Below are 24,958 nucleotides of genomic sequence, written 5' to 3'. Positions count from 1 at the left end.
TTTCCTTTTTATTTATTTGATTTGGACAATGCATGCTAATGAAGAGACATTATACAACATGAATGTAAACACACGGGATTATAGCCAAAGGCTAATTTTCATCCGTTGTCCCAAGGGCTGGGGTCACAAAAGAGCCAAAATAAAAATTGCACACTACACTCACTGCACAGTTCCCTTAATTAAAAATTACATTCATTGCACAGTTCACATTACTAAACCATCCACAATATTACACAAACATTGCAAAAATAACACCTTGTCATGATCCGCACTGTCCGCTCCTGGTTTTCCTCCCTGTGTGCTCTTCCCCCTCCCTCACCTGCCTGTATCTGGAGCTGGGCGGAACTCTCGGCTCCTCCCGCGCACACCTGCAGCCCATCAGTGCAATCACACACCTGCTGTGCATAAAGGGAGCTGGGAGGAGAGACTCAGCGCGAGATCATTGTCGTGTTCACTTCATCCCTGTTGTGTCTCTGCATTCCTGTCGGCCCTGCGTTCCGTGTTCCGGTCCTGGATGTCTCCTGCCTGCTCTGCCTGTCTTCCTGTCGTCCCTTCATGTGGTCTGTTCCTGTGTCCTGTGTTCCTGTTCATCTGCTCACCTCCGGATCACCCACTGTTTGTACCTGTCCTATTCTACAATAAACACTGTAAATCTGCCCCGAGTCTGCATCCTTTGGTCCGCTACACCCACCCGTTACGACACACCTCGAATATTATGAAAAGTACTTTTTAACTTTTCAGTCCAGTTAAAAATGTAGTGAAGTATAAAATACAGATACCTACTATCAAATGTGGTGAAGTAAAAGTAAAAAGTATCCACCGTAAAATTTACTTAAGTAAAGTACAGTTACATAAAAATTTACAATAATTTACCTTTCACAACATACTTTAAACTAAAACAAATTAACAAAAAATATCTTAACATTTCTGTGCACCACGTGGAAACTTTAAGTATATATATTTTTTTCTGTAGCCTGCTTTAGATTTAATTACCTCTGCTGTGGAAGAACATATGGTGCGGCATTAATGGACACCCCCAGGTCCCAGGACGCCATATTACTGTCATTTTGGTCATAGACATAAATCAATAATGTGCTCAATGTATCTAATCAGAGGAAGAGAGAGGGGGAGGAAGGAGAGAAGAGAAGGAGGCAAAAAGAAAAGGGTGAGAGAGGGAGTGGGTAGAGAGAGATGAGAAAGAAAGAAAGAAAGAAAGAGGGAGAGAGGGGAGGAAAGAGAGGAATAGAGGAGAGAGAGGGAGAGACAGAGGGGGAAGGTGAAGGGACAAAGACAGTGGAGAAAGAATAGATGTAGGGGGGTAGACAGGGTGAAGTGAGATGGAAAAGAATGGGGCAAAGATTAAGAGAGAAGCTATGGAGAAAAGAAGAGGTAGATGGGGAAGAAGGGGGATAAATGAGAGCGAGAGAGGGAAAGACGGGAGAGGAAGGGCTGGGATGGAAAAGAGAGAGAATAAGATAGGTATAAAGGAAAGTATAGGGACATAGAGGGGGTAGAGGAGAAGTGTCTAAAGCAGGCAATAGAAGAGAGAAAAGGGAGAGAGAAGGAGGAAGTGGGACAAAGAGAGCAAGTGAGAGGGTGAAGGACAGAATGAAATAGCGGAGAAAGAAGAGAAAGTCGGGGAGAAGGAGATTAAGAGGAGGGATAGAAGAGATTGAGAGAGGGGACAAAGAGAAAGGGAGGAGAAAGAAGAGAGAAGGATAGAAGGAGACAGATGAAAGAAAAAGAGAGAGAGGTAGAGAAAAGAAGGTAGGGAGACAAGAGAGAGATAAAGAGGAGAGGGGAAGGGAGAGGGAGGGAGAGCACTTAAACATCTCAGAGGATGGACTTCTCATAAGTGGTTTCTCATAAAGCATTGCTCATCATTGAGGCGTGTGTGCATTTTGTCAATGTAGTGCCACATGATTCATACAGATAAACCAACCCAGAGGATTCTTTTTGTAGAAATTAACATCCCAGTCTCTTATTACACTTATTGTTCTGGTTTGGTCTTGGCCTGCAGCCTAGTCCTGATTTAGTTGTTGTCTACTTCAGTTTCAGTTCTTGGTTTAGCTCGACTTTGCTAGTTTAGTTCTCGTTTAGTACTGATGTGCTGATTGTACAAGGGTGAACGTAGCCACTCTTTTTAACAAAGTTGAAATATATTGAGGATTTACATTTTTATGTGTGTTTGCCCCTTTTTGTCAGGTAAACTCTATGAAATTAGTTGTATATATTTTGGGACAGTTTTAGAATTAGCCTAATTTCAAGCATAAACTAGAACTACACAGCCCCATCTTGTATATTACACATACTACACCAGTTTCCTCATCGTAAACATACCTAGAGTTGTATTTGGTCAAACACACAAACCCTGTATATTTAGGTTGGGTTCTTCTCTCAGACAGAAAGCACACACCTTGTGATGTCATGTGGTAACACAGGAAGTGCTCCACTGTGTTTCTCTATACACCTTCACTAGAATCATTTGCATAACTTCAGCTCTGGAATTGCCAATCTCGACTGAACAGAAGGCAAAAGGAGCTGTTAACTTGAAAACTACCACTACGTGACATCACAAGGTGCAACAAAACATTTTGAGCTTTGGAGATGTAGACAGACTAATAATTAAGGATTATGCAAACATGTGAATAAAACAAAACACAACTCCAGGTCTGTTTTTGAGAATGTAACAACATGAATAACAGGTCACAAGAGCCAGTTGTGTGATATAGGACCTTTAACATATTCTCCACATTATAGTGATCAAATCAAGCAGCTGATTAAAAAACAAACAAACAAATGTATTGGAGCTGGGGGTATTCTAGGCTATATGTTAAAATGCAGGCTAAAGAATTAAACGTGTGTAATGCACAGTATATGAAGGGTAGCCAGGCTAGCACCACCTCATAGTAATTGGCTGCAGTCATTTTGGGACTATTAGATTACTGCATGTTGAGCTAATTTAGGAAAATCCCCAACGTGATGCTAATAATGAGGGCTTTAGGTGCGATTTCTCTTCATTTCAATATGTCTCTTATCTTGTCTTGCCCTAATAAACGTTTGTACATGGTTTTAGAGCCTGCAAAACGTCACGGGCCATGTTTTACGCACGTCAGTATCATGTATGTATGCAGCTAACGGGATTCCTTCTCTATTGCAATTAAATCTAAACCACACGTGGATAATTAGGCTAGATATACATTACAACACCGGGGTTGTAGAAAGCAATAGAAATAACATTGCATCGCACCGGGAATAGGCCTGTTATTATTGCACAGACCTCATCCAAAACCTTACCTTCGTACAAACCCCTCCTCTGCAGCGTCTACGGCCTCAGAGATGGTCCGATGCAAAAGCTTGTGTTAAATCCGCCCGGTAAAATAAGATGAGCTGTTATTTATTGTATAGAACCTTTGCTGCAGGTTTCGGTCGCTCCTCCTGCAGTGGCAGAGGAAAAGCGCACCCCACCTCACACAACGCAGCCACGGTCAATCACAGCACCAACGACCAGGAGAATGAACAAGCTCCTCCGCCCATCGCATTACAAATGAATGGACAGAAACCACATGAATACATTTTTATTATTTATGAGAAAAGGGTGGACGAATTAGACTACTGTACACGCCTGTATTTGTGTTTATCACAAGTGGTTTCTCTTAAATCATTGCGCATCATTGAGATGTGTGTGCATTTTGTCAATGTAGTTCCCACATGATTCATAAATTCCTTCTGTAGAAGTTAAACATCCCAAAGTCTCTTATTCCACTTATTGTCCTGGTATTTTATCATTTGAAGCAATTTTAATAACAAGGACACAATTTCGTTTCATTTAAAATATAATCTGGTTGAGTTTTAAATTTTCATAGATTATAATTTAATGTACCTTTTTTCTTACATGACAACAACACACTTAAACACTCAGACAAACACCTCATATAACATTTTAGACATTTTACAAATTTAAAGAAATATTCATATTCATTCAATATTCATCTAACAAATTCACACGCTAAATATGTTATCAAATTAGCTTGTAACACGCCTTTTTAATCAAGCCAAATAAGGGAGGCTTTGCCCATAACGTTTGCATTTATTTATTTACACGCAGACGTTGACAGTTCACGTGCAGGATCGTTTTCATAAAGAAACTGCATGACTCCGCCCGTCTGGTCTGCGCCGGCTTTTAAAACGAACACCTCAATTTACAAGAAACCATTTGACTGACAGGAGAATTGACCAATCGCTGAACGGTGCGACTGAGCTGGACCAATTAGTGGCTCCCATGTCATGCGTCCAGTGTTTTGTTGCTGTCCTGTCGTGAGCAGAGTCAGACATGGCTGCTTCCTTATGGTCCAAAAGACTGTTCTCTTTTTTATTAATATGCCCCCTTTTAGCATCGGGGTTTTTGAATTTAGAGGAGCTAAACGAGATGAAATATGGGATCCAAATTCTCCCCGATCCCGTCATTTTGGGACAGGTGCGTAAGGGCTAAAAGGAGCTAAAGATTAGCCTGTAGCTAATGAAATCAATTATGTCACGGATTTTCTGAAGCTATGGGTTCTCATGTAAAGTTTTGTCATTGCTTTTGACAATTTGATAAACATGTCTTTCTTATCGTTGGCAAGGCAAGAATATACACCGAGCTAAGAAGGTTTTTTCTCATGCAAATAACGAGATGAAACAATGGACTGCTGCTGACAGCTGTCAAAACACTGCACATCTACTACTACTTTTACTACAACATGGATGCAAGTTTTAAAATACCTTAAATATGTGTAATTTTTGCTGTATTTTATGGATAACTAGATCTTTATTTAGTCAATAATCCTTAAATAACTAGCTGCCAGTAGTTGTCTAATCAGTGTGTACTTTTATATGGCCATTATAAATCAGACAACTAGAATAATGAGATAACCCAATAACTAGATCAGATTTTTGGTGTGTGTTTACATGCTCAAGAGAAATCTGATTACCAAAATGTGTCAGCTAATCAATGGATTTTTAGAGCAACTGTTATATTTGGAAGACAAAGTACAAATAATTTAAAAATAACTCTTTCAGTCTTTAATGTCTCTTTCATTTTTGTGTCAATTTTGCCACAGTTACCCTCTTTTGCCTAAATTTCCGTGCACAGCTGTGAACAACCAGAAAGAAATCTGATTATTCACATCAGATGCAACTGTTTACAGAAATCAGATAATTATATGGTGTTTGGTGTGGTTTGTGTCAACATAACCAGAGTAATTTTCTGTGATTTAAATTTGATACAGTGTATTTGCTTACAAAGATACTAACCATGAGCTCTTGGAGATCTAGAGGCTAGAGGCCTTTAGTTAGTTATTTATATTGGTCAACTAATTCATTTTATTTTGATTATAAGGATTTATATGGAACAACAGCAGAAAGGAGATGTTAGTGAATGAGTTTGGTATTGGTATGTAAAAGGCAGATTAAACTCATGATTCACAATTTAACTTGGCTTGATGATGCAAATTTCTCAGTGAATACAGCTTACTTTTGTCATAGTCATCTACTTGGAACAGGGCTTGTCAACACCAGACAAAAAGCCAAATTCTGTTGATCTTTATTCAAGTACCCTATTAAACTATTCTAGATTGTGTTTAATCAATTATAGTTCTTTTTTCAGTGCTTGAATAATATAAAAAAGCAAATAAATCATTCTTACTATGAGCGTGGTCTCCTCTCCAATGATCTGACCTGTAACTTGTCCCTGTGGCATCACCTGCTTGTCTCCATGGAAATAGAGATGTTAAAGACTGCCAGACTGAACGGCTCAGGCTAAGCATAAGCAATAACAACTTGTCAGAGACAAACAGGTGGTGAAGGCCTAATTGACCTACCACTTTGACAATATTCATGCTAGGACTTTAGACCAATGATGAACCAAAATGTTTATTAGAATATATGGATAAGGATATATATGGAACAAAAGCAGAAAAGAGAAATTAATGAGTGAGCTGGCTGAAGATTTTGAATTTTCGGTAGTTATATGTATTTGACTACAGCCCTAATTCATGTATCTAATTTCTTAATAGTGCCATAATTACTAAATGCACTTCTCCATGTTGTTTCTTCCCTGTAGACAAAGGCCGAGGAGGTGATGATGGTGTCTAATAAGTTTAAGCAGATGTACGAGTGTCGTCTTCCTGCTCAGGCCGTTCGTTTCCATCAGGACCCAGCCTCAGAGCCAGAGACACAGAGCTACAGCGGCCCAGACATCCCACAGCTCCTCAGCCCCATGCAGGATGCCCCCTGTCTAGTCAAGGTGAGAGCTCCAATAAGTGTGATGAATATAGCTGAAAAAAGAAAACAAAAATGCATGTATTGTGAGCGATACACTGCAAGATTGATTATTATGTTTTTTAGTGATGTTTTATGTGCAATAATAGAAGTATGTTTACCAATGCAACTTCCATTTTGAGTAAACTGTCAAGACATGACTTGACCCATTCTACCACCGAGATAATTTGTTTTCCCATAATGCCTTGCTCAGACTACATGCGGTGCTCTGGATGAATTACATTGGGAGTCTATTTTAACCAGGGGCTGGTTATATATAAATGGTAGTTAGTGCACATGGAGCTTTCAAAGACTAATGATACCGCAAGAACACAGCAGTGCTTCCTTCTTCACATGAGTGCCACTCTGTAAGGTTAATGTTGTTACGACAGTAAAATTTAACAACTCACTTTCAATACTAAGGAATATACCTGATTTTCAATACCATTAATCTCTTTATTCAGACAATAGAATGTCATTTTCAACATAAAATCATAGTACTTTTTATAATACCATGTGGACTTGTATCTGTGTTCTTTAATGGTCTGTGGGTGTATACAAGTTTGTGCGGTTTTATACTTGTTCTGATACAGCACATTTCCGTCCTGTGAACGTGGCTTTTATGGATAATTTTGACAACCTTAATAAGAATAGCGTTCCAACTTAGACTACCCGATGTTGCACTTGCTCCGTGTGCTGTCTCAGCGAGGAGTAGCGCTTATATTTTTTCATATTGATTCTATTATAGTGTCCTTGAGCAAGGCACTTTATTGCTTTCAGTCTCTTAGGCTCTGTGGTTTTGCTGACTCTGTTTTCAACTGTCTAATGGCTCAAATATCGCTGATCTACAGTTAATTACATTCTGTTCCACATCTCCAGAATAACCAAATGAGCAGAATATTATGTCACCTTGTATTTTAATAAGGAAAAATATATATGATTAAATATATCTTTCTCTTGGCCTCTGTAGACAAAGGACTGGTGGACTTACGAGTTCTGTAATGGTAAACACATCAGACAATACCACCTCGAAGGTAAAGAGATTCATGATTCATTTTAACACACTTTATTTATTTATATTTATAGTAGTAGTAATGATTATGCACTAATTACACTTTTTTTTTCTGACTAGACACAGAAATCAAAGGGGATGTACTTTTTTTGGGTTACTACGAATCTGATTTTGACTGGAGCAATGAAACTGCAAAGGTAAGAACTACACGTTGATACTTTGCAGTTACGTAAGGAATTCTGCGTGGACAGTATGTCTATGGTTAAATGTTCAGCTTTTATTATGGCAACACAATGCACACATTAGCAAACACTGACAAACAAGTTTTAAGATAAAAAAAAAATACAAAATTGATTTAAACAATACATTTTCAGGAGCCTGTGATCTATACAAATGTTCATGGTCCTGCTTAGGTGTTTAATTTTCAAAAAAGGTGAGAGTGACTACCTGAAAACCTGTTGGCTAATGCTAGCTAGCTTGTAACTGTAATGTTATGTGAGAGGGACTTAGTGGTACAAAATCAGCTCACCTGTTGTAGTTTCTATTAAGTCAGTCCTTGTCAGATTGTGTTAAAACAAAGCTCAGATTTAAGTCTAACTTGAATAACAGAGCTTCAGACAGAGCAGGGCCTTAAGTTAGCGTCACACCCCCAGGGAATATTGATGACATCAGCAACGGAATCAATTGAAGCACACAATGCATCTCATGACGGTGGCACACTTTACAAAAACAGTTTCATAACCTTTATTATTATTATTATTATATGATTATATGAATATGATTATTATTTGTGGACAGTGATATTTAGATTAATTAAATACGTTAAATAGGGAAGGCAAGTTTATTTGTCTAGAACTATTCATACACAAAGTAATTCAAAGTGCTTTACAAAATAAGAGCGATATTAAAATCACAATACAAATAGGAATGGGACAATAAACAATAAAATATGCATGGAACTTTTTCATAACATTACAATTTTAAGTATTAATATTCATAACATTTTTAAACTATCAGCAACTCTGTTGCCAAATTTGAATATCGCCCCATGCCTAAATACAAACACATCAAAATATAAATAATCATCATAAAATTGAAATTAAAAGAGAAGAGTGCAGAAAAAAAACATGTCAGTCAAATACATTAAAGCAAACATGTGCACAGCTGTTTATTGACAATCACAATGCAACGTATTTTGTTTGTTATTATGATGATGATTTTTTTTTTAATGTTTATGCTGGCCCCAGTTAATATCTGTGTACTTTTATTATTGTCATTCATATCATTGTAATAGGAACTGGGTTAGTTTTCCTGGTGTATGTATGAAATATGTAGATTTCAGAAGATACATAGTCGTAACTAATTAAATGACTACAAAAATAATCTGTCATTTCTACATGTGTTTAACCCAATTTACGTTACACGCTGTTGTGTTTAATATTTGAAATAAATTGTTCTTGATTGGCAAAAATGCACATCTAATTTTTATTTTATTCTATAGGCTTCTAAGCAGCACAGACTGAAGCGGTACCACAGTCAAACTTATGTGAACGGCTCCAAGTGTGACCTCAATGGGACTCCCAGAGAGGCAGAAGTCAGAGTAAGATATTATAGCCGTACTGGCACAAATATTGGTCTAGTACTGTACATGAATTTCACTTCAAACTTCTCCATGGTTTATGCAGGTGGCAAATATTCAAATAATATCAAATAAACATTTTAAATGTACAATATTGTTAAAAAGCATTAGCTACAATATAGTGGTCCCTCGTTTATCGCGGGGGTTACATTCTAAAAATAACCTGCAACAGGCAAAGTAGTCAGCTTTATTTTTTACAATTATTATAGATGTCTTAAGGCTGTAAAACCCCTCATCACACACTTTATGCACTTTTCTCAGGCATTAACATTTTCTCACATTTCTCATTTAATTCATTACTAGTAACTCATGTGTATTTCACAGTTTCTCTGACCGTGCCTCTTCGCTGTCGTGTCGATCCAACATTTATGTAAATTTGTCTGAACACATTCTGTACTGTACAGGAGACACAGCACGGAGGAGACTGATGGACAATGGTCTACAGTCCTTCAGCCAATCAGGACACAGAACACAGTGTGTGTTCATACACTGTAAAAAAGAATGCAAAATTGCACTAAAAAAATCTGCGAAACAGTGAGACCACGGTATAGTGAGGGACCACTGTAAATACTTTAGCAGTGAATTTGTATCTATAATGAGTTATACACGTTGTTATTTTTCTGTAGTATCATAAGATTTGAGCTGTCAAGAGTTCAATGAATAAAGTTTCCCACTAGTACAGAAAAGACAAAATAAGATAAGATAAGCTATGCCTTTATTAGTCCCACAGTGGGGAAATTCCAGTATTGCACCGCACAGTTAAAGAACAGAAGGAAAATGGTACATGCAATAAAACAGGATAATAGATAAATAGTTTAAAATAATTTTAAAAATATACTTAAAAATAAACTAAAAATAGACTCTAATATAACATCTTCGTAAAGTGACTTGAGTACCCATGATAAATATTGATCCCTAAAGAATATTCCAAATGGTTCCATTTGTCATTTATTGAATGATAAGCTGATAGGCCATCCTAACAGGCCTGCCTATTACTTTAACATGTTATTACTGTAAACCAGATAGGCTTGTCACCATACTATATTGACGTATACGTATTTTGAGGCTCAAAATGTATTGCGTGTACCAAATGGGGAGATATTGGGTATTTTTGTTGTAATACAACTAATTATCTCTTCATTCTGCTATGTATTTGTTGTAGTTCATACTTTTTAATGATACAATTTATTTAAAAAATGGTTTATAAGGATCCTGCATTATTGTTGTTGTTGTATAAAGTACTTTTAGTATTATTGTTTATCATGATATGTCTCTGTAGCAATATATCGTGCTTCAAAATGTGTTATCATGACAGGCCTAAATCCAGAACATCCCTTTGACACTCGCCCTCCTTTGTCTTGTGCTCAGTTCATTTGTGAGGAGGGTTCAGGAGACTTCATCGCTCGCGTGGATGAGCCTCAGTCATGCAGATACGTCCTGACGGTCCACACGGGACGCACCTGTCAGCACCCCCTCCTCAGACCCCCCTCCACTGCCAAACCTCAGAGCATCCTTTGCCAACCCGCCCTCAGCCCTCAGCAGTACATGGATTACGTCAAAGCCCAAGTCTGTGAGTATGATACGTTGCACCCGTGTTTATTTATGTGTGATAACCGTAATTTGTACCATCACAGGGGACTTTCAGTGTTGCAGAAGTATTTTACAGAAAAGTCATCATTTGAATTTAATCTAAAACAATCAGCAGAAAATGTAGAATTTATTAGAAATTTGTATTCATTGGTATCTGTTTTCTGCCGATAGGCACCATTTTTAGTACTTTTAACCATTTAAAAGATACAGTATTTTAGTTTTGAATTATTAATTGTTAAATACATTAAACCAAACATGTACACAATTGTTTATTGGCAATGTATTTTTTTTTTTTTTGGGATGAATCCAAATGCAAGTAGTGATAAGTCCAGTTACAGGATTTATAAATGTTACATTCTGGTAATACAGGATGATATTTTTATTTTGAATTGTTAATTGTTATACCAAAGGTGCTAAACACTCTGAAACCCATGGATACAAATATACACTTAAACCTGTTTGGCTTTTGTTGAAATTGTGTTATCTGTATTATGTCAGTAAATTTATGTTCACATTTTTTGCTCATTTATCATTTTAGTCCCTCACTTGTCCGTTTTAGGCTTAGTTTACAGTTTTCTCCTAATTGTACTTTCGCATAGGTTCTGGTCCACTTTAGTCCTTCTTATTTTCAAATCCCTGTCTTATTTATTTCTTGGTGCTGTTAATTTGACTTAATTAATCAGAATATTCCCGGTATTCATTATGAATATGTTTTTCCTCCTGTTTTATCCCAGCGGACACAAAGCGCAAAGTGGAGCAGATTTCTGAAGAGCTGAGGAGTCTAGACGAGATTCTTGGCAGTGACGATGAAACGATCGAGAATGCAGCGAATGCACCACTGGAGACAGCAGACGACAATGAGTCACTTATACAAGAAGGTAAATAAATACAGTAGAACTCAAATTATTAATGTGAACTTGAGATGTAGACTTAACAATGAATTTCAAACTTGGATTAACAGTGAAATAACAACCATTATTGCAAATTTTGTAACAAGTGACAGTTTGCATTTGTGTTTTAAAATCAAAATTCAGTCCAAAGTACATATTTTAATGAACACGTCAAGGAGCTTTAAAACTGAAATATGAACTGCCAAGTAGGCCTGTCACAATAACAAAGTTTGAAGTGCGATATATTGCTAAAGTAAATATAGACGATAAACGATAATATTGAAACCAAGACTCTTCTTCAGTTCTGGTCAGATTACTGGCGAACACTGCCTTATATCAATCTGAGGGGACTGGCGAACTACACTGAAACAAAAAACACCTATTTCAGTATAGTGTAGTTGGCTACAGAAGAGTAATATAGTAGAATATTTCTTTTGCTATGGCTCAGACCTGGATGACTGAGGGATTAAAAAGATAATATTAAACAACACAAGCTGCAGTAAATACATAGCAGAATGTAACACTTAAGTGGTTCTCAGTCTTAATTTAAATTATACTAGTTGTACAGCTCTATTCTTGGAGGACTTTTGTAAATGCCTGTACTGTACCGCATCACATAACATAAACAATTACAATTACAGATTTATTTAAATTTTGTAGGACTATGGGTTGAAATATCCAAACCCATTAAGTGTTAAATATTTGTAGTTTCATGTACTAATATTTTTTTGTGTTTTAAACAGATATAACTGAAACATCTGAAGAAGAGGAAGACGCAGAATTCTGGGATGGAGTGAAAAAGAAAAGAATGGCTCCTAAACTAGAGGTACAATAACAATACAATACAGGGCGACAGTAGCTTAGTTTGTTCTCTGATCTGAAGGTTGGAGGTTCGAATCCCGCTCTCGACATAAAACATCATTGGTAGAGTGGTCAGATCCATTGTCCTACAACAACAGTAGTCACAGCAGCTGTATTGTAATTGTAAAAGGTCACATTTTTATACATATACATATACATTTTTACATCAAGGAACCACTCACCCATTCACACACACATTCACACACCAGTGTACACAGACACTGAGGACGAGGGGGGTTAAGTGTCTTGACCGAGGAAACAACGACAGCATTTATCTGTGGGAGCTGGAAGCACATCGCCAACCTGTGGGTCGGTCAGTGGATCTGACCGCTCAACCAATGATGCTTTATGTCGAGAGCGGGATTCGAACCGCCAACCTTTAGATCAGTGGATATGTGTGAATGAATGTTGTTTTTGCTGTTACTGTAAATGAGCTACTGCAACAAAATAATTCCCTAAAAAGGATTAATAAAGTATAGCTAGTCTAATAAAAATAATACAAACTACGTGAATATTAACAGATGAGATGAAAGGGAACAAGATCCAAGTTCCAATAGCTCAAGGATGTCACAATATGAAAAACCTGGCGTTAGTGCTGTGACGATACTAAAATTTTAAAACCTATTTCGATACTAGGTAATAGACTCAATACTTAATACCGATTCCAATATCACAATAATAATAATAATAATAATAATAATAATAATAATAATAATAATAATAATAATAAAACACTCTTTCTTAAGACAATAGAATAGATGATTTTCAACATTAAATAATAGTACTTTCTTTTCTATTCCCATGTGGCCTTATATCTGTGTAATCCCTCAATCATCCACATAGTTTCCATACTTGTCCATAGGCATATACTACGGTAATATCTGATTTCCGATACTTTTGACAACCCTACTTGAAAAGAGATGAATGGGAACGAAATCCAAGCCTCCAGTGTAACACTTTACATATCTAGCTAGCTCAATGATGTTGTAATAATGTAAAAAAGCTGGAGTGTACTGGTATACTTTGGGGGAAATACTACTAAACTTCTATGTGGGTGGAAACAGTAAGTCAACATTTAAATTAAATGTATTTTTTGTTTTTTTAGGAAACTGAGGATAAACCAGTTACAAATAATGAAGTAATAGAAGAAGGTGATGAAGGTATTTGTATTTAACATAACTTTTATTAATCGTACCAATGATTTACTATTAATATTGTATGTATTTATTTTGCAGTGGAGCAGTTTAACTTTAAAATCATCACAGACCCTGCAGATCTGATGAAATTTGTTCAGCATCTCAAAGAAAGTAACAGAAAGGTTGGTTCCTGTCACAGGAAATCTACTTTTCTCCTTTTTAATTTAAATTATTAGTTGAGTAACCTGTCCTGTTTTAATTCTTGTTATAGCCATAGTAGCAACAGTATCGACCATTTCATTTGTGATAATGGTTGTAATGCAATGTCTCCATCTTCTGTTTATAAATATGGAGAGTATTCTGCATTTGGGGCAGATAGGATGTATGTGTCCCTAAGAGAGGACTGCTCCTGTATTTAACATGGGTATTGGGCCTATTTTTTAGTATTCAGTTTGAAATTTTAGTATCCAAATTTTAGTGGGCGATATTTGCTGATACCGATATTAAGTGTTCAAAATCTATAACTTAACATAAAATTGGTCTGTACTATAGTGAAGTTTACAAATATATTAAAGGGCATGTTTAACACACAAATCCTCCATATTTAGGTTCTTCTCTCAAACAGAAAACACTCTGTTCCACCTTGTGATGTCATGTGGTAATACAGGAAGTGCTCCACTGTGTTTTTAAACTCCTTGCAACTTCACTAGAATCATTTGGATCATTTCAGACTTGGAATTGTCAATCTCTACTGAATTAAAGGTAAAAGGTAGCTCAGCATTTTGAGCTTTGGAGATGTGGACAGACTAATAATAAAGGATTCCTCAAACATGTGTGAATAAAACTAAACAAAACTCCAGGTATGTTTTTGAGGAGGTAACAACATTCTAACATGACTTAATGCTCACAAGAGTCCATTTTGCATAATATAGGACCTTCAATCTGGAATATAAATCCATATTTTTACTCACTTAGTCTGCTTAAAAAGACAGATCTGAAGCAATGAGGACAAACTGAGAATGAGAAATGGAACAGTGTAGAACAAATATTTTCAATATCGGATCAGTACCATCTGGGGAAATCCTTAGATATTGCCGTTATCACCGATTACGATGTACCATTCCTAAAAATGTTAGTCCCGTGCATTTCAGAACATCTTTGTGATGATGTAACTACAGCGTGTACAGGTTTTATACAGAGTAATACCCCATAGAGACATATTAAACTGTTTTCTATTCAATGTGATTGTTTTTAGAAAGCACAAAAGCAGTTGGAGAAACAGAGGAGTGTCCCAGAGGAGGACAAAGATGAAGACGAGCGATTACTGGAGGAGTTTGAGGAGGAGCTGAATGACCTCACAGTGCCCTCCGATAAAATAGAGGGAATAAAAGATGAAATGCAGAAAGAGTTTGACAATATTATAGATGAGGTAAGTTGTATTTTTCGAGCTTGGTTATGTGTATAGTAGGGTTAAAAGCATTGATAATCAGAGACTAATCAATACTGAAACTTGTATCAAAACTAGACACTCATTTGAGCTGATATCAATACTAAAAACACTTGGTAAGGACTTGATATTGAGTCTGTTAAGTCTATTCCTTAGTTTCAAAATCAAGTTTGAAATTTTACTATTTCACAAACACATATATGCATATGTATGTACCGGTATATAAAAAACAATGCAAAAGGTGAAGAGGCATTAAAATAATAAATGGGGTTTTGATAGCAGTGTAAACCGTCACATTATAACACACTATAATTATAATGAAGTCAGTACTTTGTTACCTCCATGGAAATGTTATTGCAATACCTTTCACAGCATTGTAATTATAAATCTTTTTTTTATTCAATTACAGGTGTTTTAATCGCCAAAAATATCTTGGGAAAACATGCATTCGTACCGTGAATGAGCTCGCCTCTCCACAGTTCTGACAGATCTGACCTGTCACTTTGCCTCGTGGCGACACCTACTCGTTTCCATGGAGACTGATATGTTTCATGCCATTCTGTGGAACATTCGAGGCAAAGCAATAGCATCTCCATGGAAACAAGCAGGTGGCAGACACTCTGTCACCTTTAATTCAGCGCACACATTTAATTTCCACTGTTAACAACATGATAGGGAAAAATGTGATTGTGCAGTGCATGTCTTTATATTGAGTAAAGTGGCTGTTGTAGATAAAAATGATTAATTGTACATGGAAAAATGAATGAATTGATTCAATTGAGTGTATTTTTTTCTGTAGGCACAACAAGAATTAGAGACAGAGGGTCTTAAAGGGGAGTTTGACCGCTCTCAGGCTACACAGGCTTTAGAGACGACACTGGACAAACTGCTTGACCATTTAGAAGATAAAGAGGGACAGGAGCAGGACCCACAGTCACCAGCAGGGGGCGCACAGAGAGGCAGCGACCCCACCCGAGGGAGCCCCAGTCTGGCACCCAAACATCCAGGTAAAAACGGTAAACATTAAAAATCATTACATTCATTCTGCAAAACAGAGTAAATACAGTTAAAATGACTTGATTTTATAATGTAAAACTAGTATTAATAATTTTGAGTTGTTTATTTTTGATTTTTTTGTTAACTGGTAGCCTATAGTTTTTTTGGTCTGATTTTGATTATTTTTTTCTAATAAAAAAAAATATTGTGTAAAAAAATAAATTTTAAGAAGCCAATTAAATAAATACACTATTTAACAAATACATTAAATGAAAAAAATAAAATAAATAAGAATACTACCAACTAAATAAATACAAAACAAATATATTCAAGTGACATGTGTATAGTTACTCCTGTAGATATTCTGTTTTTGCAGTGCACTTTTTGTATCATTATTGTCTTCATCCTCCATGTTTTTTGTTCATTCCATTGCATTTAACAGACCTAGTCCATGAACTACAGTGATACAATAATATACTTTTCTCTAGTATCTCATGTAAATCAAAGGAAGTTTATTTGTTTAGCACAATTTGTACACAGGGTAATTCAAAGTGCTTTACAGAAGGAAGCAACTTTAAAATCACAATACAACAAATCAAAACATAAATAATAACAAATAATCATCATAAAATTAATATTAAAACAGAAGAGTGCAGAATAAAACCCTTTCAGTCGTATGCACAGATAAACAGAACAGTTTTGTGTCTGGATTTAAACATTGTATAGAGGCCTGTCTCACATTTTCAGGAAGACTGTTCCAGGTTTAAGCTGCATAAAACTGAATCACTGATTCTCCATGTTTAGTCCTGACTCTGGGCACCAGCAGGAGGCCGGTCCCTGAAGTCCTCAGAGTGTGAGATGGTTCATGTGGCTCTAACATGTGGGAGATGTTCTTTGGTGCTAGTCCATGGAGAGACTTGTTCACAAGCAGAGCTGCTTTAAAGTCTATTCTCTGAGCCATAGGAGCCAGAGACCTGAGCACAGGACTTATGTGCTTACACTTATTTATTTTCTGAACATAAGGGCTACTGTAGACCGTAACAGACGCCAAAACAAGAGCAAAACAACAGCAGTCTCACTAGAGCCAGTCTCCAAAAACAGACCAGTAACGAATAGAAGCTTCACATCAACTTGGCATAGCAACCAAGTGTCACAAACAAAAGCATTTACATTAACAACAACACATAAACAGTTAAAAAAACAACAAAAGATGTAAACTCTGAACTAAACACAAAATTACTTTTTTTTTTTTTTGCAAATTATTGCCCTAACTCTTCAAGTTTTCCAAAACTGTATTGAGAGATGAATTCCAATATAAAAATTATTGTTTATTTATTTCATTCATAAAATATAAAAATATATTGAAAGTTAAACTTATAACTTTGCATACAAGAAATGAAAAGCAGGAGAATAAAGAGTAATCTTATGTTATATTTCCAGACAATACTTAACACTGAGTGTAACTGAAAAAGGTTTCACACGAAAACACACACACATCCACAAATACGTCCACACACACGCGCGCCCCCCACACACACACAAGTACACACACGCACACACCCCTACACACACAAGTACACGCACACACATACACACCCCTACACACACACATACACACACACACGTCTCCACACATTCACACACATCACAATACTTTTAATTTAAATCGCGTACAACTTGTGTTTCTTTTTCATACTGAGTTAACACAGCATAGCACAATACACATTTTTTAAATTATATTTGTAACATGCAGATGACAAAATTCTGTTTTTCCTCATTTAGGAAAAGAAAGAAAAATCAACTCAAAAATTTCTTACAATTTAACAGAAAAAATATGACTTGAAATGAGAATAAATCATAAACATATCATATTGGTGTAGTTTGGAGGTGACTTGTTTTGTTTTTCTGTCTCGTCGCCTTAGACCAAGCAGCAGAGGACCATGTTAAGATCAAAATTACTAAGTACAAAGCGGGCAGCAAGCCAGATGACGGAGAGGTCAAAGTTCAGGAGCTGGGCGAAGGCGATCCGCAGTGGAAACACATAAAGGACGTGGTTAAAGAGCAGCTAGAGAAGGCAGGACTCAAGGCCGAAGGTACAACGGCCTATTTTTACATTTTGTCATTTCCAGTTCCTCATTTTTCTTCAAATTTGTCTGCTTGTCTCTGACATAAACTGCAGAAAATTTCTTCCTGCTGCTATTAAAGGTGCACTATGTAAATTTTCTGATGTGGGATACACACCTGCTTGTGTCCATGGAAATTTTATGGCTTCTCTGGAATGTTCCACAATTTGGCAATAAAATTTAATTATCTGATGTCATGGAGACAAGCAGTTGATACCAGCAAGCAAAGTTACAGGTGAGATCTGTGGAGAGTTGACACTGCTCACACTAAGATTGTACAACATCTCCATGGAAACAAGCAGAAACCAGAAAAGTTACATAGTGCACCTTTTAAGTTAAAGATTTTTTACATTTTCTGAAACTTAATTTTCTTAAAAATTAACTACCTTGAACATAAACTTCTTCTCGCCTTTGTCATATTTAAAATGGTACAGCTATTCTGGCTTTTTCTGAATTGCATAATTATTTCTAGTTTGTTTGCATTTTTTTCTAGAATTTTTCAAAACTTCTTCAAAAACGTTCTTGCTTTTTCCTAATTTGAAAATGTGCAGAAACCATTCCATTTTCTAAAATATACAAACTATGTCCTTTGCTTTTTTAATGAAAATGTTGCCTACTTCTAAAGATAAACAAATTGTATTAAAACTTTCACAAGAAAATATAATAATACAATCATTTCACATTTCTCCACCTTTTCTTGAAAACTTTCCCTCTTGTCATGAGCTGAAAAAGTCTCCTGCCTTTGTGTCATTTTAAACAATGTAAATCTGGAACATAAAAACAACTAAAGTGAATTAAGTGATTAAGTGAGAAGCTACATTCAAATCCTTTTTTCTTAAGCAAATGACCTATTTCCTTAGGATATATAAGTGTTTTAACATTTGTCTTATGTTGGAAGTAGGAATGGGATAATCGGGCAGACAATAGTCATTAACTGTCAGTACCTTTATTAATTATTGTGATATAATCACTAATCGCAGTTATTTTAGCCGTGATACTCGTGACACCAAATTTCAGTATCGTCCCATGCCTTGGATATTTCGTTTTTAGTTATAATCAGGTTTGTAATAGTTTATTAAGACATTTTTGAGAGAGGACTTGAGTCTAGCACTAAAGTGAGCACAAATATTGTAAATGTCTAAGTAAAAGTAAAAAAACAAATAGTGGCATTACATCGACAGAAAATCACACATTTTTGTACAGTTGTTTAGCTCTAACCTGGTGCAGAATATATATATATATATATATATATATATATATATATATAATTTTTTTATTTTATTTTTTTTTATTTTAAGATATTTATGATCTTAAAGCCACTCTACTTGATTTTTACTGCCTTAAAAATGTGAAAAACGACACATTTGAAAAAATTTGGCATAGTCCAAATGTATTCCTCACTTACGCATTCAGAGCATCATAATTATTCTCCACGATGAGGTTATAAGCACTTTTTACAACTTTTAGAGACCTGTCACGGTAATTCTAACAACTAGCGCACTTCCTGATTCCCGAACAATAAAATGCTTATATATAATTATATATAATTAGATAAACAGACAGCACCCAGCAGACTTACTTTGACCTCTAGAGCTGCTTATACGATATATGTGTAATGGAGCAAGGCACATTTTGCTCAAACACATACAATACACTAAACTGCATAGTCAAGATATAGATAATCATTTCTTCATCTGTCTTTCTTTCCCCTCCTTCTTGTAGATTAATTTCCTTGTACTGCTACTTCTTATCTTTCTCTCTCTCTCTTTTTTCAGGTAAAATTGAGGTTAAAATCTTGACTCGTAAAAACGCAGATGAAGCAGGAGACCAGTGGTTGACCGAAGAAGATACAAAGTCCTTCAGGGAGCTCCTCATAAATCTCCTGGTAATAGTTTACAATGTGTCTCTAAATGGCAATAAAGCTGCTTTATGTAACTTTTATAGCAGGTGGTTTGCTGCCTGCTTGTTTCTATGGAAATGTTCTTGCTTTAACTGGAATGTTTCACAGTATGGCATTAAACGTATGCATTTCTTTGATAACAGGTGTTTGCTTAAAGAATACCTCAAAATACATGCTTACTTACTTTCTATATGAGTGGGGTTGCCTCTTCACAGCTCTGACCTGTAACTTGAACAGGAAGTAGATGAGGCTAATAGTGTACTGTGGAAGATTCCAGACAAAGCAGTAATATCTCCATGTAAACAAGCAAGCAGCAGACCATTACAAGAAAGTTACATATTGTACTTTTAAGTTTCCGTCTTTAGATTCACCAGACTCAAAGATGAAGTTTAGCATCTTTACCACTAGCTGCCATTGTTTTTGGCTTTATACTACATACTATTTCACTTTTCAATGCAGATACAGTCCTAGCGCCCTCTACTTGTGTTTTGAATATGCATATTTTATACCAACTAAAGCTATCAATTAGGGCTTAACAAGTTTGTAAAAAATGATCTAATCTTGATCTGACAAGCATTGCAATTACGATCAGATTTCAGTCTTCTGTCCAATGAACAAGAAAATCTAAACTGTTAAACTAATACAAGACTGCATGCATTTCAGAGCATGTTTGTTAACTCTGTAGTTTAGACTTCTACAGAGTTTTTATATGATAAGAAAGGAATTTTGTCTTAAATTATATTGCCTAAATAGTATTTTTTTGCACACTGTTTTAAATTATACTACAAGAGACATCAAAGCTAAGATGTCCAAAGTGGTAAAGAAAATAAAACTGTTATGTAACCTGTTTAAATATAAGTCACTTGTTTTTTTTAAATGGTTCACTTGACAAGTTGACACAGAGTTCAAACAAGGATCATTTTGTCTTTTCATACTGGCTTAGATGAAGTGTAAACAACTACAATAATGAGTGCCATTTCTAACATTGTTAAGGTCTTATAATGTTTGTCAAATGAAATGCTTGCAATATGTCTCTCTCTGGTGGGGTTGTCAACATATCGAAAATGTTATATTGCTCAAATTGGTATCTAGTATTGATACTGGTTCTACTATTGATTAAGTATCGATACTAAAATGACACATTCATAGAACAGGAATGAACCTTTCCTGAATAGCTTTAGAGTGATTTTGAGCTGTATTTGAGTGTTTTTTTTATTATTGTGGTATCAGTATTGAGTCTATTCCTTAGTATCAAAATCAAGTTTGAAATTTTAACTCTCTTGTTAGTGAACCCATGATGTATTTAACTAAGGTGTGTGTCTGGTTTGGTCCTGGTTGAGCCCTGATGATGAAGACTTGGTCTGGTCCTGTTCAAGTTCTGGTTTAGTTCCAGGTTTAGTTCCAGGTTTAGTCCCAGGTTTAGTCCCATTTCAGTCCCAATTGTGATGAGGTGGGCAGATAAATGTCACACTGTGTGGACTAAAGTCTGTACACACACCAGCATTATTGGGACACATCTCCCTTATGGGCAAAAAATCTGGTCCATGACATAAATTCCGTAGTATTAGATCAACAACAAGATTTTAAGATGTAGATTGAAAATAGGTTATAGTTAGGGTTTAGGTTAAGGTTTGGCAAGTAGTGACTAGGGTAAATCTGCAGGATTCCCAAAAATACTCCCCAAAATACTGTAATGATCTGATTTTTTGTGGTTTTGTTGTTCTAGTAACTGTTTTTGTGTTGTGGTTAATGTAATTGCTTTTGTACTTGACACTTTGTTGCTATGTCGACAAGTTGATGTGAAGGTTCTTTTGAGGAAAACAGCCCTTTCCTCTCATCTCTCATGTTCGTTAGTTTCTACTAAGACAAAGAATAACCTTGACCCAGAGATGAAATTCAAAGAACTTCGTTAGTCAACTAGTAAAGGGCAGTACTTGTACACGGAGTCTGTGCTACTGACACTCCCAGGCAGAGACTGAATGTTTACACCTATACAATGAGTTTTATATGCATACTATAGTGGGAGGCCACCATGACCTCTTCATTGGTGCACAGGCCAGCCAGGCCTCTTGGCACATTGCACAATCTTATCAGACTGCGACGAGCATCCTTGTGGGGGTTGTCTCTTGCTCTGACTGCAGAAGCATATTTTTGCTGGTTTGACCAGGGTGACGAGTCATGAGTCAGCACATGCCTATCATGCCTATCACTAAGTCACTGCCCTATTTAGTTATTTGATTAGCTATATAGATAGATATAGGATATCTTGTACATGTCCTGAACATATATCTATGTCACACAGCTGTAATCTAGTCCTCATCTTCACATGAGCACTGGTACAATAATGAACTATGGTAATACAATAATAAACTATGGCAGTGGTTATGTAGAAGAGCTAAGCATAGTTATTTATCCTAACAGTTCTATTGGTCAGTTACTGGTCAGTTTTGGAGACTGGCTCTAGTGAGTTGAGACTGCTGTTGTTTTTTCTCTTGGTGTGGGTTTGCTCTTGGTGTGGGTTACAGTAGCCCTTGTGCTCAGAAAATAAACAAGAAGAAATTCTGCACACATAAGTTAAACTAAGCTTCAATGTAAACTGTTGAAATCCTGTTGAATAAACATTGAGAAGGCTGTGTGTAATTGAGACCCATATACCTCTGACATTCACACACAACACTGTAAAAATGACTGAAATCTAAGAGTTTATTCACACTTGTCATAATTTTGTCCTACATTGAGCTAATTTAGTCCTTAGGTAGACTTGGTTTGGTCCTGATTTAGCTCTAATCTAGTAAAGGTTTAACAAATTGAATTCAAATTAAAAAAAGAAAGTAAAATTAAAGTTTAAGTTGGGGTTTTTACACATTCACCACATCAGAATTGGGACTAAACCAGGACAAAATACAAAACTAAATCTGCACTAGACCAGCACCAAACTAAGATTAGAACAGGACCAGACCAAGTCCACATCAGGACTAAATGTTAAATGTTAGATTGTTGTTCCTCATCAAAAACATACCTGGAATTCTGTTTTGTTTCATTCACACATGTTTGAGTAACCCTTTATTATTATTCTGTCTGTAACTCCAAAGCTCAAAATGCTGCGTTCCACCTTGTGATGTCATGAAGCGGTAGGTTTCAAGTTAACAGCTCCTTTTTTACCTTTTGTTGATTAGAGATTGGCAGTTCCAGGGCTAAAATTATCCAAATGATTCTAGTGAAGGTGTGTGGATGTAAAAAACACACTGGAGCACTTCATGTATTACCTCATGACATCACAACGTGGAACAGAGTGTTTTCTGTTTCAGAGAAGAACTCAGCCTAAATATGCAGGGTTTGTGTCAAACATGTGTGAATGAAACAAAACACAACTCCAGGTCTGTTTGTGATGAAGAAACAGCATTATAACATAAGTCAGAAAATAGTGTAATATGGGCCCTTTAATGTTGACTTTTGGCAGAGTAAAGTGTGCACACATAGTCTTGTATTTGTGGTGAAACTAAACTCTTCTCTGTTTGTATAGACCGGTGGCACAGAGGAGGTGTACAAAGAGCAGAAGAGGCAGCAGGAACTTGAGGATAATTATAGATTTGTGTGGGGCCAGTCCCAAGAAGAGAGCCAGACTTCCAGCTCTTCTGATTCAGAAGACATGGATATCTGAGCTCAAACAAGCCTGACTTACTTCAGTAAACTCCTGTGGAGAAGAGAGACTGTGAAATGCTGCCTCAAATAATAATGACAAGGAGAACCAACTTTGTAATTGTTGCTAAAAGTAATTGTAATTTATAGCCTGGCCAGTTAAACTAGTCCATCTGAACATGGTTATATAAATAAGTTTTCAAAACGTAAAAAACAGGTTTGTAGTCAGCAAGTTACTCATCACTTACCGGTACATATGTCTGTGTAATCTGTAAATGACCCATAGTAAAAGAAAAATATATTTCTGTCAACTGGACAAAAAAGATTTTGTGTGAATGAGTTGGATGAGCAGTGAAACGTCTTCACTGAAAAACCTTTTTGTCCAGTGAGCAGAATTAAATTTTTCCTTTACCACTTACCGTATGCAGTCCAAGCAAATTATACACCATGATGCTTTAATAAGTTCTTGTTTACAACATTTAACTAAAATATTTTCTCAAAGTCTTTGAGCAATGTCATGTTTTTGCTAACCAAAATTAACTATAAAACGTAAAGTATTCAGTAATGACTAAAATTACAGATATTTTAAATCCAACTAAAATCATGAGGGACATGACTATATGGAATTATTTGTAATTAAAATAACTTGGCCAGGCTATAACTGATAGGAGCTCATAATTTTGCACATTCAAGATTATTGTGTGTCTCGCAAATGCAATATGTGATTTTGATTAGGCACTGTTAATATGTTCGCTGTATCCTTTTGGGAGCTGGTTTTGATAGACTTTAAACGACTAAGAGATGTACAATTTATGAAACTTCCACATTTAATTGAGTAAAAGTTAATTATATTTTTTTGTTATTGACATTGAAATATGCTTTATCTATAGGGCTAAAGAACTGTTCATGCAGCAGAAATTTCATATTTTGCACAGATTCTTTATAGATTGAAAAAAGTGAAAAAGGTCCTTTCATTTCCTCTTTCTGAAACATTTTCTAAAACTTTTAAAATTATTTTTGTTTATATTCCCTATTTTATTGTAAATTTGAAAGAACAACATGACGTTCCCATGGTGACCTACTGTTGGTTATGGCCAAACACTGTATTTAATTTATTAAAATAAGCACAGTTTACAATCATATTTCTTGTTTGTAATATGACTTGCTTTGTTGTATCAATAGGAGATTGTAAATAACTACTCACTTTTCTAAAAGCACTGTACATTACAGCTTTACAAACCATTAAACAGGTTTAGGTTACCAATGTCCTATATGTGAGTTTTCCCAGGTGGTCAACACAAACTCTAAAGGCCTTTGTGCCACTGTAAATAATCCCCATTTGTGTTGGATATCGATTTAAAGGGCACAGTGAATGCTTTTTTTTCAATAAAGTGGACACATTTCTGCTCATTGTTTTATTAAGAA

The 24,958-nt window shown here is 35.9% G+C and overlaps 1 protein-coding gene across 1 annotated transcript; it reads left to right on the top strand.

Annotated features, from left to right (window-relative positions):
* Positions 1 to 4,289: 4,289 nt before the first annotated feature.
* On the top strand, positions 4,290 to 24,675 carry os9 (OS9 endoplasmic reticulum lectin). Its single transcript, XM_033966777.2, has 15 exons — positions 4,290 to 4,477; positions 6,104 to 6,286; positions 7,271 to 7,334; positions 7,433 to 7,509; positions 8,814 to 8,912; positions 10,320 to 10,521; positions 11,276 to 11,419; positions 12,175 to 12,257; positions 13,398 to 13,452; positions 13,528 to 13,610; positions 14,684 to 14,857; positions 15,675 to 15,882; positions 17,794 to 17,964; positions 19,770 to 19,879; positions 23,418 to 24,675. Exons 1-15 carry the CDS (start codon positions 4,334 to 4,336, stop codon positions 23,553 to 23,555), a joined length of 1,935 nt encoding a protein of 644 aa, XP_033822668.1. The 5' UTR covers positions 4,290 to 4,333; the 3' UTR covers positions 23,556 to 24,675.
* The last annotated feature ends 283 nt before the right edge of the window (positions 24,676 to 24,958 follow it).

Source organism: Periophthalmus magnuspinnatus, chromosome 5 (assembly GCF_009829125.3).
Source record: "Periophthalmus magnuspinnatus isolate fPerMag1 chromosome 5, fPerMag1.2.pri, whole genome shotgun sequence".
Classification (NCBI taxonomy): Eukaryota; Metazoa; Chordata; class Actinopteri; order Gobiiformes; family Gobiidae; genus Periophthalmus; species Periophthalmus magnuspinnatus.
This window is presented reverse-complemented; position numbering and strand designations above follow the sequence as displayed.